Source organism: Mirounga leonina, unplaced genomic scaffold (genome assembly GCF_011800145.1).
Source record: "Mirounga leonina isolate KUSES-001 unplaced genomic scaffold, KU_Mleo_1.0 Mir_127, whole genome shotgun sequence".
Lineage (NCBI taxonomy): Eukaryota > Metazoa > Chordata > Mammalia > Carnivora > Phocidae > Mirounga > Mirounga leonina.
In genome coordinates this window covers 79,668,378-79,686,273 of record NW_023270316.1, presented here as the reverse complement: position 1 = coordinate 79,686,273, position 17,896 = coordinate 79,668,378, and the positions used below count along the sequence as shown (strand labels likewise).

The following is a 17,896-nucleotide window of genomic DNA, read 5'->3' as shown; positions in this document are numbered from 1 at the left end:
ACTGAGATACCCAGGCGCCCTGATGTTTTCAGTTTAATTTGCTTCCCTTTTTTTTTTTTTAATTCTTCTTTAATTTCCTGGTTGACCCATTCATTCTTTATTAGGAAGTTCTTTAACCTCCATGTATTTGTGGTCTTTCCAAACTTTTTCTTGTGATTGACTTCAAGTTTCATAGCATTGTGGTCTAAAAGTATGCATGGTTTGATCTCAGTCTTTTTGTACCAGTTGAGACTTGATTTGTGACCCAGTATGTGATCTATTCTGGAGAATGTTCCATGTGCACTCAAAAAGAATGTATTCCGCTGCTTTAGGATGAAATGTTCTGAATATATCTGTTTAAGTCCATATGGCCCATTTAGTCATTTAAAGCCCTTGTTTCCCATTGATCTGCTTAAGTTATCTGTCCTTTGCTATGAGTGGGGTGTTAAAGTCTCCTATTGTTATTATATTATTATCAGTGAGTTTCTTTATTTTGTTATTAATTGGTTTATATATTCAGCTGCTCCCAACTTGGGAGCATACATATTTACAATTGTTCGATCTTCTTGTTGGATAAACCCCTTTATTATGCTATAGTGTCTTTCTTCATCTCTTATTACAGTCTTTGGCTTAAAATCTAGTTTGTCTGATATATAAGGATGGCTACTCCAGCTTTCTTTTGATGTCCATTAACATGGTAAATGGTTGTCTGGCCCCTCACTTTCTTTTTTTTTTTTTTTTTTTTAAAGATTTTATTTATTTGCGAGAGAGAGAATGAGAAACAGAGAGCATGAGAGGGAGGAGGGTCAGAGGGAGAAGCAGACTCCCTGCCGAGCAGGGAGCCCGATGTGGGACTTGATCCTGGGACTCCAGGATCATGACCTGAGCCGAAGGCAGTCGCTTAACCAACTGAGCCACCCAGGGGCCCTAGCCCCTCACTTTCAATCTGGAGGTGTCTTTGGGTCTAAAATGATTATCTTGTATGCTTACAAGAGATGGGTCTTGTTTTTTAATCCATTCTGATACCCTGTGTCTTTTGATTGGAGCATTTATTCCATTTACATTCAGAGTAATTATCGAAAGATAAGAATTTAGTGCCATTGTATTGCCTGTAAAGTTCCTGTTCCTGTAGATTGACTGTGTTCCTTTCTAGTCTTTGTTACTTTTGGTCTCTTTTCCCCACTGAAAAGGTCCCCTTTAATATTTCTTGCAGAGCTGGTTTAGTGGTCACAAACTCCTTTAGTTTCTGTCTTGGAAACTCTTATCTCTTCTTCTATTCTGAATGTCAGCCTTGCTGGATAAAGTGTTCTAGGCTGCATGTTTTTCCCATTTAGCAGGTTGAATATATCATGCCACTGCTTTCTGGCTTGCTAGGTCTCTGTGAACAGGCCTGCTCTAGCCTTATGTGTCTACCTTTATAGGTTAAGGATCTTTTTTTCCCTAGCTGCTTTCAGACTTCTATCTTTATATTTTTCAAGTTTCGCAATGGTATGTCGTGATGTTGACCTGTTTTTGTTGATTTTGAGGTGAGTTCTCTGTGCCTCTTGGACTTGAATGCCTGTTTACTTCCCCAGATTAGGGAAGTTCTGAGGTGTAATTTGTTCAAATAAACCCTCTGTCCCTTTTCCCCACTCTTCTCTGGGACTCCTATGATATGGGTATTATTTCGCTTATTGGAGTCCCCAAGTTTACCTTCGTGATCTAATAGTTTTCTTTCCATCTTCTTTTCAGCTTCATTATTTTCCATAATTTTATCTTCGATATCACCTCTTCTGTCCTATTCTCTACTCTGCTCCTTCAGTCCTCATTGTGATTATAATCAGTCTGTTTGCATCTCAGTTGTAGGACACCCCCCCCCCCAAGAGCCATGGTTTCTCTGGTGTCTTCTATGCTTTTTTCAAGTCCAGCTAGTCGTCTTAGGACTATTGATCTAAATTTTTGCTCAGATATATTGTTTATATCTATTTTGAGCAAGTCCCTGGCTGTGACATCTTCCTGATCTTTCTTTTGTGGAGAATTCCTCTGTCTTGTCATTTTGGCTAAGTTTCTATCTTTGTGTGTTATGAAAGCTTGTTACGTCTCTTGCACCTGAGAGTAATGTATTAAAAAGAGGTCATACACTGTCCAGGGCCTGGTACTTTAGGAAGTGTTTCTGGTGTATGGTGTGTGCACTCTGCTGTTGGACTTTGGCTATGCTTTCCCACTGGTCAGTCCTCTGCAGAGTTCCTCCTTTCTTGCAGCGGGGAGTGTTTGAACCTTTATCTAGGTGTGCTTCGATTTGTTTGTTGAAAAAAGCATGGAAAAAAGGAAAGAAAGAAAGAAAGAAAGAAAAGAAAAAACCAGAAAAGCCTGCTCCACGAAAAAGAGAAAAGGAAAAGGAACGAAAAAAAACCAATCAAAAAAATTACTATAAGCCTGATTTCAAAGAAAAAGGAGAAAAAATAAAGAGAAAAGAAAAAAAGATGCCTGATTCCAAAAAAAGAGAGAGAGAGAAAAGGAAATGAAAAAAAAGCAACAAGCAAAACACTATAAGCCTGATTCCAGTGGGGGCGGGAAATACAGCCTGGTCCTATTTCCACCACAACTGAAGGGGATGCTTTGAAGCACTATATGATCAGTAGCTTGGTGCATGTGGTGTGCTGCCTGTGTTGCTCTTCTGGGGGAGATCCTCGCTGTGCTGGCTTGGAGTCCGTCTTGCCCCATTAAAAGAAGTATGTGCCAGGCATATGGGGGCAGGGTTTGATGTAAGTGGCTCCCACCTCCACTGGGGGCCACTGTGTTGCTCTCTGAAGTCTGAACATGTTGGTAGAGAGGCTAAACTGATGCCACCCCACTCTCTTGTCCCCCAACAGAGGATCTCACACCCCCTGCTGTTCGGGAAGCCCTCACAGAAAAGTGAGGGCCCTCAGTGAACCTGGCACCCAGCTCTCCTGCTTTTTATCTTTGGCACAGATGGTATTCAAAACTCTAAATTTCCTGCATTTTATCTTTGGCACATGACTGGGATTCAAAACTCCAAAAAAAAATTTTTTTTAATTTTATTTATTTGTTGGGGAGAGAGAACACACGGGGGTGAGGGGGAGCCACAGGCAGAGGGAGAAGCAGGCTCCCTGCTGAGCAAGGAGCCCATGCAGTACTCAATCCCAGGACCCTGGGATCATGACCTGAGCTGAAGGCAGATGCTTAATGGACTGAGCCTCCCAGGCGTTTCCAAAACTCCAAATCTTAAAGGAGCTGGTACTGCTCAGATCCGCTCCCTCCTCCAGATTAAAGCCTCGCTGTGCTCTGACTAGTGCCTTTTGTCCCAGAAAAACAGTCCCCTACCTGCACAGTATGTGGAATCTATGGTGTGTCACTGTGAAAAGCAACAACTAGGTTACCCACCCTCTGTGCGCACCTTCGTCCCCTGCCAGTGAAAGGCCGTTGGCTGGCGCCTGCAGAGTCTTTTGTCCTTGGAGAGGCAATAAACCCTCTTCCAAATGTACTCCACGAAGGGGAACGCTCTCTCCCAATGCGGTAGGAGATCCCTACACCACTTGTGCGTACTCCCAGGCCAGAAACTTCCTTTTCTCCAGGAGCGCACTTCCAAAACCTCAGAGCTTGAGCTTCATTCACTGTTTGCAAAAAACCTGCATCACTCAGTTTCCCTGGTTCTCCAGTCTGTGGTCTGAAAGGTTTTCTTGTGTGAATCCTATGCCACACTTTCTCAACCACTCTCTCCCTCTCTCCCTTTTCTCTCCCTGAGGAAAGGGTTCCCATCCCTCCGGGGCATGGCAACTTTTCTCTCCCCCAGTTTACTTCCACATTCCTTGCACCTGCCATGCTATCTCCTTCCAACCATGGAGATCCTTCTTCCAATCTTCAGCTTGATTTCCTGGGTGTTCCAAGTGATCTGACTTCAATACAGCTGTGTTTGAGGGACAAGAAAAGCCTAGGGTCCCCCTACTTCTCTGCCATCTGAACTCCTCCCTTTTTATTCGAGTTTTAATCCAACTGTACTTTTTGGTATGTTTTGGGGTTCTGTATAAAATTTCATTTAAAAATGGCTTCTGTAAGGAGGCCTGGTGGCTCAGTTGTTAAGCGTCTGCCTTCAGCTTGGGTCATGATCCCAGGGTCCTGGGATCGAGTCCCGCATCAGGCTCCCTGCTCAGTGGGAAGCCTGCTTCTCCCTCTTCCACTCCCCCTGCTTGTGTTCCCTCTCTTGCTGTGTCTCTCTCTGTCAAATAAATAAAATCTTAAAAAAAAAATTTAAAAAATGGCTTCTGTAGAAATTCAGCTTAAAAACCAGTGTCGCATAATATAACTTCAAATTATAGTGTAATAAAAGACAACATAATGTGGAGGGGTCTCTGTCCTACCCATCTCTATTCCACCTGGTTCACCTCCCTAAAGTCAAATAGTCTTTCCTCTGTTAGTTGTTTCCTCTGACATAACTTGCATGTAGAAAGACCATTGATTTTTGTTTATTCATCTTATAGTCTGTGTATACCAATTCACTATTAGTTCTAGTACATGCTGTCTTCTTTTTTCTTAGAAATTTCTACATATATAATCATGTTGTCTATGAATAAAGACAGTTTTACCTCATTCTTTCTTATCTGCATGTCTTCTTTTTCTTGTCTTACTACATTGGTTAGGGATCTCAGGCCTCCTCCTGCCTCCCAACATTTAGATGCAAGTAATAAGAGTGGGAAGTAGCCCAGCCGAATCCCCGTCCCGCGGTGGGGCGCGGGAAATGTGGTGTACGGAAGACCCACTCCCCAGTGCCACTCGTGGGGGGCCCAAGTAATAAGAGTGGAAACCCTTACCTTGTTTCTAATTCTTGGGGGAGGGTTCTCCACCATTAAGTATGATGTTGCCTGTAGGTTTTTTGTAGTTTCCTGTTACCAGGTCAAGGAAGTTCTCTTCTGTTCCTAACTGATTGAAAAATTTTCTTAGGTTTTTATTTTGTTGGTGAGAGTTTCCCCCCCCTTTTTTCTTCCAAATTTTTATTTAAGTTCTAATTAATATTGCTGAGAGTTTTTTTTTTATCATAAATGGTTATTGAATTTTGTCAGCTGCTTTTTCTGCATCTACTGAGACAATCATATGGTTTTTCTCCCTTATTCTATTAATGATGGCATATCAGTCAGTTTTCAGATATTAAATCAACCTTGAATTTCTGAGAGGGACTCCATTTGATAATGATATATCATCCTTTTTATATATGGCTGAATAGACTTGCTAATTTACTGTTAGTGACTTTGCAGATGTTCATGGAGGATACTAGTCCATGTCTTTCCCTGGCTTTGGTATTGGGATAATACCACTGGCCTCATTGAATGAATTGGGAAGTGTTCCTTCCTCCTAGTTTCTGAAAGAATTTGTGGGAATTGGTATTATTGGTATTATTCCTTCCTTAAGAATTGGCTGCCTTCCTTATAACCCTGTATAGGAAGTTGAATCTCTGGATTCCTTCTTCTTGAATGGATTATGTAAATATTAGAACTCCAATTACTGTTAGAGGTTTTAGAGCTAAATGGATTGCATAATGAACGATTATGTCTTTAAGTTGGTTCAATTTTTTTAATGTAAAATAAATATAAAACTTAACCGTCTTAATTGTTTCTAAGTGTACAAGTCAGTGGTATTAAGTACATTTGTAATTCTATGCAAACATTACCACCAACCATCCTGATAATTCTTCATCTTGCAAAACTGAAACTTTTTACCCATTAGACAATAACTCCTCATTCTCCCCTCTCTCAGCCCCTGGCAGCCACCATTCTGTTTTCTGTCTCTATAAGTTTGACTACTCTAGGTATCTTGTATAAGTGAAATCATACAGTATTACTGTTTTTGTGACTGGTTTATTGCACATAGCATAATGTCCTCAAAGTTTATTCCTTTTGTAGCATATGTCAGAATTTCCTCCTGTTTTCAAACAGGTTCTTCATGTACTAAAAAATGTTTCATCAAAAAAACTTGTAACTGCTGAACTCTTCACTTTAAAAATGGTTAAGATGATAGATTTTTCTGGGTTTTTTTTTAAATATAATTGAAGTTTTTCTGTTTTTTTTGTTGTTGTTGTTTTTGTTTTTTTACTATTCTCAATATTGGACATATTTTCACAGACTTGATTTAATTTTGTAAAAGACTGTATGGTCTTTTATAAGCAGCTTTAAAAATAATCCTAAAACTCAGTGTAAAGATAAGCTATCTAAAATATACTTTCTGGGGCGCCTGGATGGCTCAGTCGTTAAGCGTCTGCCTTCGGCTCAGGTCATGATCCCAGGGTCCTGGGATCGAGTCCCACATCGGGCTCCCTGCTCGGCAGGAAGCCTGCTTCTCCCTCTCCCACTCCCCCTGCTTGTGTTCCTGCTCTCGCTATCTCTCTCTCTGTCAAATAAATAAATAAAATCTTTAAAATATACTTTCTGGAAATCATTGCTGTTTAATGTTACTTCAAAGATGTGTACAGAAATAGAAGCTATTTTTGGAAGGGTGTGCATATTTGTTGCGTTTATTAATTTTGTTCACATCTGACAATAAAAATAAGATAATGTTGAAGTATGATTTTCTTTGATTATGTTTAGGGAAGGAATAACATCTTTATTTGTGAGGACTAAGTCTTATGAGTATATGTAGGTAAATGTGTAGCCACTTCTGTATTGTGTATTTGAGAAGTTAAATGTAATTAATGGATGTTTAACTGGGTACTGTATGAAAGGGGAGCATAGCATTTTCTTTTTTCTCCCTCACAAACAAAAGAGCTGATTTTCCCCTTAGGCAATATAAGGAATAATGATTATTGTTAAAAAAGAAAATTATATGAAATCCCACAATCATGATTGTTCTTTTATCCACTATCTTACGCAAGTGGTTGCCCCTCACACCAAATGTATTGTCAGTGGAATTGTGGATACCCTTTTCCTGAATTTTCCCTACCTCATCACAGTTAGCTAGATGTGTATGCTTCTTTGTGTTTTTTTATGAACATGGCAAAAAAGATACAGTAGTTTGTCAACTAAGAACATGGAGGCATATTAATCACTTTTGTACTATAGTTTCCTTCCCTCTGTTTCCCAGTACATTGTGGCAGTCACTCTAAATCAGTGGAACAGGCTTAACTGTATTATATTTCATATGACATTTACTTTAGTCATTTCAACAATGATGAGCATTCCCTTTGTTTCCTAAAATTTTGCTATTATAGATAAACAATGTATATCTTTCTTCCCTTTCTTCCCCAAAGCTTACATAATTATCCTAAAGAATTGGTGCTTCTATTTCTATAAGATTTCTGAAAGGGTATTATTATTGGATCATAAGGAAAGCATATTTTTTATTTTGAAAGATATTACCAGATTGCTTTCCAAAAGGATTGAGAATCTTTTTATATTTGTTGGCCATTCGAATTTGCTTTTATGTGAATTTCCCCTTTGTCTGTTGGGTTGTTTAATCTCTTTCCGTTTGTGAGAATTCCTTGTTTATTCTAGATAATTATTCTCATTTTCTAAAAATTTGTCCAAGATTTCTTATTTGGAGGGATTATTATTTTCCTTTCTTAAAAAAGAGAACTCCATTTACTCAATTAAAAAATTCAGTAAACTCACTTATGTCTTATTAATTTGAGTTCAGTATAAATGGTTTTTTTGGTAGGTTAAATTCTATTAAAATGCATACATTTTAAAACATAAATCTTTCTTTGATTCAGAAGGGCCTTAAGAATTTACCTTATTTTTCATAGCAGTGGTGTAATACATTCAGAGTTTTGTTAATCCTTATTTCATTGGTTTCTTCAGGAACTATTAGTTAAGTGCTTATTGTATGCTGAACTCTGAACATTGGAGTAGATATTGGAGATTACTTTTGACTGTTTATTGCTCTCTGCGCACTGTGCTAACTGCTTGGCATGTCATTTAATCCTCTCAACAACCTTACTATTATTCTCACCATTTTTTGGCGATGAAGGGAAGTTAAGTAGCTCACCCAAGGTTACATAGCTTATACATTTGAATCTGGTAGGCAGTTTGACTTAAAAGCCTTATTTATGCTCTGCTCAAGGATTTGAAATACATAAACAAATGGTATTTAAACAGCATTGTTCTCATGGTATGTGGTATGTTGGTGGCACAGAGTTGGGACTAATTGATTCTAAGGATGTAATCTGAAAATAGAACACTGGTGAAGACCTTTAAACTGAGCTTTGAAATAGATATAGAAATTCTAGGCAGGAAGGATGAAGGAAGAACAATGGCATTCCAAGAAGAGAGAAAAATGTATACCAGGGTACAGTTTTCCAGGAACTACTTGGCATGGCTAGAATGTGAAGTGTGAAGTGTAGAGAGCTTTGGGGGTGGATAAAGTAGGTAAGAGTCATATAGCAAAGGGCCTGTATTCATTGATAAAATGTTTAGACTTCATCTTTTATCCAGGGTGAAACATGAAAAGATTTTAAGCATTTTTAAAGATCATACTCAGTATTTTTTTCTTGGAGGTGTTTTTTCTTGCTGCTGAGGGTTACAATAATATTATTGAAACACCAGGGCTGCTGATTTGTAGCTAAATTAATGATGGGTTATGTTTACATTGTTTTTTTGTTTGTTTGTTTTTAAAGATTTATTTTATGGAGAATGTGCTTGTGTGTGAATGTAGGGGGAGGGGCAGAGAGAGAGAGGTAGAGAGAATCTCAAGCAGACTCCCCATTGAGGGCGGTGTCCAACATAGCACTCAATCTCAGGACCCTGAGATCATGACCTGAGCCAAAATCAAGAGTCAGATGCTTAACTGACAGCCACCCAGGTGCCCCCCGTGAGGATAATTTTTTATTAAGATTGCTATTCTTTAGACAGGCCTTGCCCATCAGAGAGTTTTCTCCAGGGTTACTTTCTAGAAGGTGCTGCTGTCTTTGATGGCTTCTCCTTTGCTTTTTTTTTTTTTTTTTAAAGATTTTATTTATTTATTAGAGAGAGGGAACACAAGCAGGCGGAGTGGGAGAGGGAGAGGTGGGCTTCCCGGGGCTCGATCCCAGGACCCTCATGACCTGAGCCAAAGGCAGACACTTAACGACTGAGCCACCAAGGCACCCCATGGGACTGCCTTTAATGGAAGAAAGAACCATAATACAGTATCTATTCGCATACTACAGCAGCAACTCAGAAAGTATTGTCATTCCTTCTATAACAATAAGAGCAGCGGATCTTTTAATTCATCAGGGATTGCCAAAGAAGCCTCTTCAGAAGGACTGAGTGTTGGCACATCATTTAGGAGCTACTTGTAGTAGAGCTGAGTTGAGAACCTAGTTTTTGGCTTGTTATTGTTAAGGTTCTGAATGTACATAGAAAGTGCTTTCCCCTTGTTGCTTGACATATAGCTGAAAATTATTTCAGGATCACTTCCCTCTTTTTTTTTTTTCTTTTTTTATTATGTATGCTGCTTTATGTTAAGAACAAAAGATACAAATTACTGTTCCAAACATGGGGATTTCACTTTTGTGATTGTTTTGTATAATGTGCACTAAGTTTACATTTTAAAAATAATCTAGGAGACGTACTTAAAAGAAACTATTTGTAGGGGTGCCTGGGTGGTTCAGTTGGTTAAGTATACAACTCTTGATCTCAGCTCAGGTCTTGATCTCAGGCTGGTGAGTTCAAGCCCTGAGTTGAGCTCCCTGCTAGGTGTGGAGCCTACTTAAAAAACAACAACTCTTAAAAAACAAAACAAAACTATATTCCCATTAAATAGGTTGAATTGATTGATTTTAACCAATTAGTGCTAAAATCATAACACTGAGAATTTCCAGATTAGGAAATGGTAGAATTCCTGCTCTCTGACTAACCCAAAAGCAGGGGAGGGATCTGACATTGTTACTTCATTGATTGCCAGGCACTTGATTTGCATCCTATTTGAAAGGCATTAGTTAGGAATTTTTGTTCTGCCATTTTGAAATAATACTGGTCATTCTTCCTTCTGACTAGTAGGACTAATGTTAGATCAGTTCAGATGAATGATATGCTGATTTTTGATTAGTACATGGTGTATATATATACATAGAGAGAGAGTCTTTAAAAAAATTTTTTTATTTAAAGATTTTATTAGAGAAAGAGCATGCATGCACAAGTGGGGGAAGGGGCAAAGGGAGAGGGAGACGCAGACTCCCTGCTGAGCAGGGAGCCCCTACATGGGGCTTGATCCCAGGACCCTGAGATCATGACCTGAGTCCAGGCAGATGCTTAACTGACTGAGCCACCCAAGCACCCGAGTACATGGTATATTTTTTTTCATCCTTTTACTTTTCATTTATCTGTGTTTGCATATTTAAAATAGGTGTCTTGGGGCTCCTCACTGGCTCAGTTGGAAGAGTATGCAACTCTTGATCTTGGGCTTGTGAGTTCAAACCCCAAGGTGTTTGGGTTGGGTGTAGAGATTACTTTAAAAAAAAAACAACAGGGTGCCTGGGTGGCTCAGTTGGTTAAGCGACTGCCTTCGGCTCAGGTCATGATCCTGGAGTCCCGGGATCGAGTCCCGCATTGGGGCTCCCTGCTCAGCAGGGAGTCTGCTTCTTCCTCTGACCCTCCCCCCTCTTGCGCTCTCTCTCTCTCTCAAAGAAATAAATAAAATCTAAAAATAAATAAATAAATAAATAAATAAAAACAACAACATAAAAAAAAAGTAGGTGTCTTGTAAGCAGCATATTGTTGGGCCTGGCTTTTTTTTTTTTTTAATTTTTATTTTTTTAAATTTTAATCCAATTGACCATTCTTGTCTTGCTGTGTTAAGACAAACAAACATTTTTTTTCCCTTTTAATAAAGGACCAGATAGTAAATGTTTTATTCAGTCTTTGTGGGCCACACCACCCATTCAGCTCTGCCATTGTAGTATGAAAACGGACTTGGGTAGTATGCAAATGTCAATCGTGTCTGTGTTTCAAGAAAACTTTATTGACAAAAATAGGCAGTGGGTCAGATTTGGCTCTAGTACTCTAGTTTGCCACCTGGCTTAGACCTTTTACACTCAGTGTAGTCACAGCTAATATTCTGTCCTCCTGGTTGTTTTGTATTTGTTACATCTGTTCTTTGTGGGGTTTTTTGTTTTGTTTTGTTTTTCTTTCTCTGTTTTCTTTTGAATTAGTTACTTTTCTGTGATTCTGTTTTATCTCCACTATTGGTTTATTTATGCCTCTTAAGGTTTTGTTTTTTTTTTAGTATTTTTTTTTTTAAAGATTTATTTATTTATTTGAGAGAGAGAATGAGAGACAGAGCACATGAGAGGGGGGAGGGTCAGAGGGAGAAGCAGACTCCCTGCCGAGCAGGGAGCCCGATGCGGGACTCGATCCCAGGACTCCAGGATCATGACCTGAGCCGAAGGCAGTCGCTTAACCAACTGAGCCACCCAGGTGCCCGCCTCTTAAGTTTTTTTGTAGTGGTTGCCCTAGGATTTATAATATGCATCTTCAGTTCATTATCTACCCTCAAAAATTATTGTACCTCTTTATGTATAGGGTATGAACCTTACAATAGTGTAAGTTGCCCAACTCATGCCTCCCACTCTTTGTGCTATTATTGTCATACATTTTACTTTTGCGTTATTTTATTTTTAGATTACATTGGAGATGGACTTTGTAAACTTTAGTGTTTAAATCATTTTTTAACAACCCTCACTGTTAAGGTTTGTCATAGTAAGTTTATTAGAGTCATAAATTTGTATGACACACAGGAGTTAAACAAAGAGAAGCAATAAGTGAATAAGTATTCGCCTAACAAAGAGTGCTAGGAGAGATCTTCAGACAGCTACAGGTAATATTTCATCCCATCTCTACCATTCAGAATTTTTCTTTAATCATTAATAATTTAATTACTCTTAACTAGAAAGTCTAATTTTGTTTTCTCCATATGCTACATAATGAACATTGGAGCTAAATACTCTGTTTTTATCTGACAGACTGAAGATTTCTCCTAGTTCTTACATTCTGGATTCTTCGGTGTGTATTTCAGCTTTGCGTTTTTTAGGCAGCAGAGTAATTGGTAGCTTTGATTGTTCATGATTTCTAGATACATGAATAAAGCCAGTAATCTCCCATGTTGTATTAGTGTGCCTATTTATCATAAACATAAGATTTCTTTCTTTCTTAAGACATACAGAGTATAAGTAATATGTTCACTAATAATTAGCTGGTTTTCCTTCAAGAAACTTTTTTTTAATTGCAGTACTTGTGTGGTAGTAACCGAAAAGACAACATATTTATTGATCCAGGATACCAAACATTTGAGCAAGAATTGAATAAAATACTCCGAAGTTGGCAACCCAGCATACTTCCAGATGGTAATGCTCTTTTATTTTTTATTTTTTTAAAAGATTTATTAATTTATTTTAGAGAGAGCGTGCATGCGTGGGTGCATGCGAGTCGGGGGAAGGGGCAGAGAGAGAGGGAAAGAGAATCCCAACCAGATGCTCCGCTGAGTCTAGAGCCCGATGCAGAACTCCATCTCATGACCCTTCATGAGATCATGACCTGAGCTGAAATCAGGAGTCAGATGCTTAACCAACTGAGCCACCCAGGTGCCCGGGTAATGCCTTGTAAATAAAAGTGTTGCTAACTTGCTACTGGGATTTTTATTTTTACAGATATATTAAAAATAATTAGGAAATAATTTAAATTAGCATATTTTTCAGTGTACTTATTCATGAACTCATCTGTTCATCTTTTATTGAATTAGAAATGAATGTAGTTGATAACTACTGTTTATGAAGAAATCTGTAATAAATGTGACGTACTTTCTCTGGAGTAAGACCCTGGATGTTTCTTTCGTAAGCCCTCCAGGGGATATTGTGATACAAATTTCTCTAAGAAATCTGTTTTAGATGTGTGAAGAAAACGTGTTTGTGAATGGAAATCACCTATTTTTTTCAGGAATTCTGTAGATTTTAATTCCTTTCTGACCATTGTGTGCTTGTCCTACAGAAGAACAGAAGCAAACATCTAATCCCTTACTCCAGAGATGCTAGTTCCATAGTCTGGTGTGTTTCCTAGCCTCTTTTGTTAAAGAGCTGCATAAGTAATTCTGAAATTCATTCCAGTTTTAACCTGGTGTGAATGGAGGATTGAAATAGGTTTGTTCTTGAATTAACTTTATTTTTTCTAGATGGCTAAATGAAAAGTGTTTTATTCATTGTAATTCTTTAAAAATATTTCTCTCTATTTAAGGGTCAATATTTTCTCGAGTCGAAGAAGATTATCTCTGGAGGATAAAACAACTAGGATCACATTCTCCAGTAGCTCTTCTGAATACCCTGTTCTACTTTAACACTAAGTATTTTGGCCTGAAAACAGTGGAACAACACTTAAGACTTTCCTTTGGCACTGTATTTAGGCACTGGAAAAAAAATCCTTTAACAATGGAAAACAAAGCATGTCTTCGATACCAAGTGTCTTCCTTATGTGGAACAGATAATGAAGGTAGTTTGACATTTTTATTTTTTGGATCGTCTGTGGCAGGGATAGCCAAACTTTGCCTTAGTAAAGACTATATTGGGTCACTTGTTAAGAATCTAAGGACTGCCATTTTCATAAAGTAAGACAGCTTATATCTTCTTAAAACATCTTAGTTCATTTTGTTCGAAAAATTGTGAATTACCAGAAGCCACATATTTGTTACAATAGATACTAAGAGTGAATAATACTATCTTTCTTCAAGATTGGTCTTAAGAAGTTTATGTAATTTTTATTTTTTTAGATAAAATTACTACTGGAAAAAGAAAACATGAAGATGATGAGCCAGTATTTGAACAAATTGAAAATACAGCCAATCCTTCTAGATGTCCTGTGAAAATGTTTGAATGCTACTTGTCTAAAAGGTAAGTGTTAATGATATTTAATTTTTTAAATGGTAGTATAGGTTAGTTAGGTTAGGTAGTATAGGTTAGTTGCCTTGAATTTAACATTACCAAGAGGTGACTTTTTTTACTGACCTTTTTTTTAGATTTTTTCTCTCTCTTCTCACATCTGATGTTTGTAGTCTCATTATTATAAAATACCCAGCTTATACTTCATATTTTAGGATTCAAGCATATGTTAAGAAATTGTCTACTAATGAAATTACTATGTATTATTGTCATCTTTTAAATTACAGCAATCCCAGTGATTATATAAAGCATAGGGCACAAGCTTTTTTATAAAGAATCAGATGGTAAACATTTTAGGCTTTTTTGGGCTATAGAGCCTCTGCTGTAGCTATTCTATTCTGCTGTTAAGCCAGAAAGCAGCCATATACTATATATATGAATAAACGGTCATATAGTATTTATTTATTTATTTATAGTATATAGTTTTATTGTGCTATAAAATTTGACACAAACAAGTGACAAGCTAGAACTTGCCCACCCCCCTGGTGAAAATGTATGTTCAAAGATAGAATGGATAGATGAAGATGAAAATGAAATACTTATATTTAAGAGAAAATGTTCCTTTAAGAAGGTCTAAAAGATACAGTGTTCTAAAAGTACATTACTTTTCAACAATACTAACCACTTTCCCCCCTCAATCTAATACCAACAGACATTTTAGAAAATTTAAACCATGAGATGTTTAGAGATCATAAATTTTATGCTTGTCTATTGCTTTATATATGTATCCTTTAGTTTTAAAAGGGTTAGTATGAACCAAGTATATTATCTTATGTAAAGTTTTATAAATTATAATTAGGCCACACAGTTAGTTCTTAGAATTCATAAAAGCAGTGGCGTCATCTATAGGTAATAATTCTGACAGTGGTTTGGGGTGGCCCTATTTGGCTGCAACAGTGTCAGATCTTCCAGTGGTAGTGACTATTAATTGGAAATCCCTATCTTACTATTATCTTACGTATATTTTAAAAGTTAAAATTTCTATTGTATAATGTTAGTAGGTAATTTTATGAGCTACCATATTTCATCAATTTTAAGACACATTTTTCAGATTTTACTATCTCTGAAACTGGGATGCATGTTAATGATAGATACCTCTTAAAATTATAATTGGCAGCATTTTACTTGGTTAGTGGCAATATTAAAATAATGATTAAAAATATTGTTTCTGTTGAAGGTGTTTTGGATTCAGTGAAATACAGAGTTTAAATTATGGTGGGAAAATAATCTTTCATCACAGAAATTAACTTTCAAAATATCTTAATGATAGAGTATTTAAGTAATGAGATCTTGTCAGACCACATAATATTGTTAGTAGTCATGGAATTATTCTTGGAAGAAGAAAAGAAAGTTGTGGGGAATTTTGTATATATACCATGAAATTGACTTTCTCCTTTCTCCCAAAGTCCACAGAATCTTAATCAGAGAATGGATGTTTTTTATTTGCAACCAGAGTGCTCTAGTTCTGCAGATAGTCCTGTCTGGTACACATCTACTTCACTGGACCGAAACACCTTGGAAAATATGCTTGTACGGGTTCTTTTAGTAAAAGATATTTATGATAAAGACAATTATGAACTGGATGAAGACACAGACTAAAAAAGAACGTTTCAGAAGCAATCGGGATAAAACAGCATTAGATAGTCATGCTGCTAGATCTTTATTATGGAAAACATTTCAAGTTTACTCCTTCTGTTTTGAGTTTTGTAGCAGTGTACCCACACTGGGTATTACCATGTAAATAATCTGTGAGTGAAAGTTGCCATTATTCTATGTAGTGGTTTTAGGATACTTAACAAATACATTCAAATTCTTTTTTTATTATTTATTTGATTAGGTATGTTTGTAACTTTTTACATTACAAAATACGAATGAGAATGTGCCATGTATAATTTTTTTCTTGTAGTAAGAAACATCCATATTGCACAACTCTACTGTTGCAAGGCTTCCTTGAAAGGAGGCTCTTTTACTGGGTTCTTGACCAGATGGTTGTGTATGGGTAGCACTACTAAAAGTTTAGAACTTGCAGTGTCTTTCAGAATTTTTAAAATAAACTGTAAACTAATAGGCTGGGTTTTTTGTTTTGTTTTTTGGGGGTTTTGTTTGTTTTGTTTTGTTTTACATTTCAGTTACTGAAGCCTTACAAGGTTATGTAGAGAGATACCATCTTCTGTACCAAAAATAGACAAGAGAATGCTGTCAATATTGGTGTACTGTAATGTGAATCTATACTGGTGAAAACAATTTTTTGTTCCCCTTATTAAAACCTTAGTGTCCTTTTCTCATTTGTGGCTTTCTGCATCACCCCAGTCAATAATATATATATATATATATATATATATATATATGTATGTATGTATGTATATATAGGTATGTATATGTGTGTGTGTATATATATATATATATATGTGAAGAATGATGTTGAAAACATGATCATTGAGACATTTTCTTTCTAAAAATGTCCAATGAAAGTACAGAATTCTGTTTTCTATGCCAACCATAAGTATTCAAAATCCCATTCATTTATAGAAGTTTGATTTTTCTTCCCCCCCCCCTTAAAGGTAGAGATCATGTTGCAGTATCTGAGTAGTACTCTAAAACTACCAATTTTATTAGAATTTTTGTATTGCCTTCAAATATGACCGATGCATACGTTGGATAAAATTATTTTTAGAAATGCCACTCCTACCAAAATAGTTGTTATAGAAAGTCAAGCTAATTTAAATAAGATAGTATCACATTTTACTATGAAAATTACCAGTGTAGTAATTCTGATATTTCAGATGATTAAAGAACAAAGAAACTGATGGATAGGATAAAGTATATCTCAAGGGAAATCACATTCGATGTTAGATTGTTTGGCTTTTAAAATTTAATTACTTCTTATAGAAGATTGCATTAAAAAACTTTGTGCTTCTGCATAGCAATTTATCCATTCAGAACTTTTAGAACAAGGAAGTTTACTTAAAATCCTACTTTATGAAGACTGAGCAAAATGCTAGCTGCAAATTATTACAAAGAAATCATTTGGCTGACTTCATAGAGCATGTGTGTAGTCATATTGTCTTGTTTGATTCCTGACTCACCACGGTGACATTAGTTTTTTAAAACTGTTGGGAATTTGGGCTATTTTCCTCAGTGGTTAGGCAATGTCTACCTGTCCTTTAGATATCTCTCTCTTGCTTAGGATAAATGTTAGCATTCAGAAGAAATTTTCTCAATCATGATATGGAAAATTTCACAAGTGTAATCACTGTATATTTAAGCAATAATTATCAGAAATGTTTTTGGCGTAAAATTACTTTATATAATGTTCTAACTTGTTTTATAAGTTTGAATAACATTTCTGTCCCTTAGTTTTATATTTGTTGATTTGATAATCAGACTGACAGTAGCAAATCTGATATTACTTTACTAAACTAGATTGCTCATTGTCTGTTTAATGAAGAAAAGTGGGTAACATATTTAAAATATATACTACAAAAATTTCCTCATACTTACCTTCTTCCGGAAGTACTTCAAGCACTTTTCCTATAAATGCATATTGCTGATTAAAAGGCGGTTAATCCTAACCATCTTTTATTCTTCAAAGTGGTGCTATATTCCATCAAGCAATAATACTTGCCCCAAATGTCACTTAATGTTTATTCTACCAAATACCATACATTTCTGCCGTGGTACTATTATTAAGCACCTTGTCTTGCTATTTACATTTCCTTCATTGTACATTTTAGCTTTTCTAAACAGAAATGTCTACATAATTTTGATCTTAACATGATTGAGGATTTAGAGCTCTTGTTTTTGTCTTGAATGCAATCCAAGGTTGACTCTCAGGGGGAAAAGAAAAAAAAAACTTTATAAGAATTGCTGTTCTGTGAAACTTATTTCACCTAGAATACATTTCATCGGTTCCTGGATGTCCTTAGTTTGTGTGGTCATAGCTGACTGCTGAGAAAAAGGACAGTGAAATGGTAGCAGTTTCTTTTTGCTTCTAGATGATTTCTGATTATAGCATCCTGTAAATATAACTTT

General features: G+C 36.5%; 1 protein-coding gene across 3 annotated transcripts in view; it reads left to right on the top strand.

Moving 5' to 3' along the window:
* Positions 1-17,695, top strand: part of ZMYM2 (zinc finger MYM-type containing 2) — an 80,167-nt gene extending 62,472 nt beyond the window's left edge. For all 3 annotated transcript variants that reach the window (XM_035003750.1, XM_035003748.1, XM_035003747.1), the window contains 4 exons: positions 12,169-12,283; positions 13,167-13,418; positions 13,696-13,816; positions 15,271-17,695. In XM_035003750.1, coding sequence (XP_034859641.1) covers positions 12,169-12,283; positions 13,167-13,418; positions 13,696-13,816; positions 15,271-15,463 — 681 coding nt within the window. In that variant the 3' untranslated portion in view covers positions 15,464-17,695. The remainder of the gene's footprint in view (positions 1-12,168; positions 12,284-13,166; positions 13,419-13,695; positions 13,817-15,270) is intronic.
* Positions 17,696-17,896: the final 201 nt, after the last annotated feature.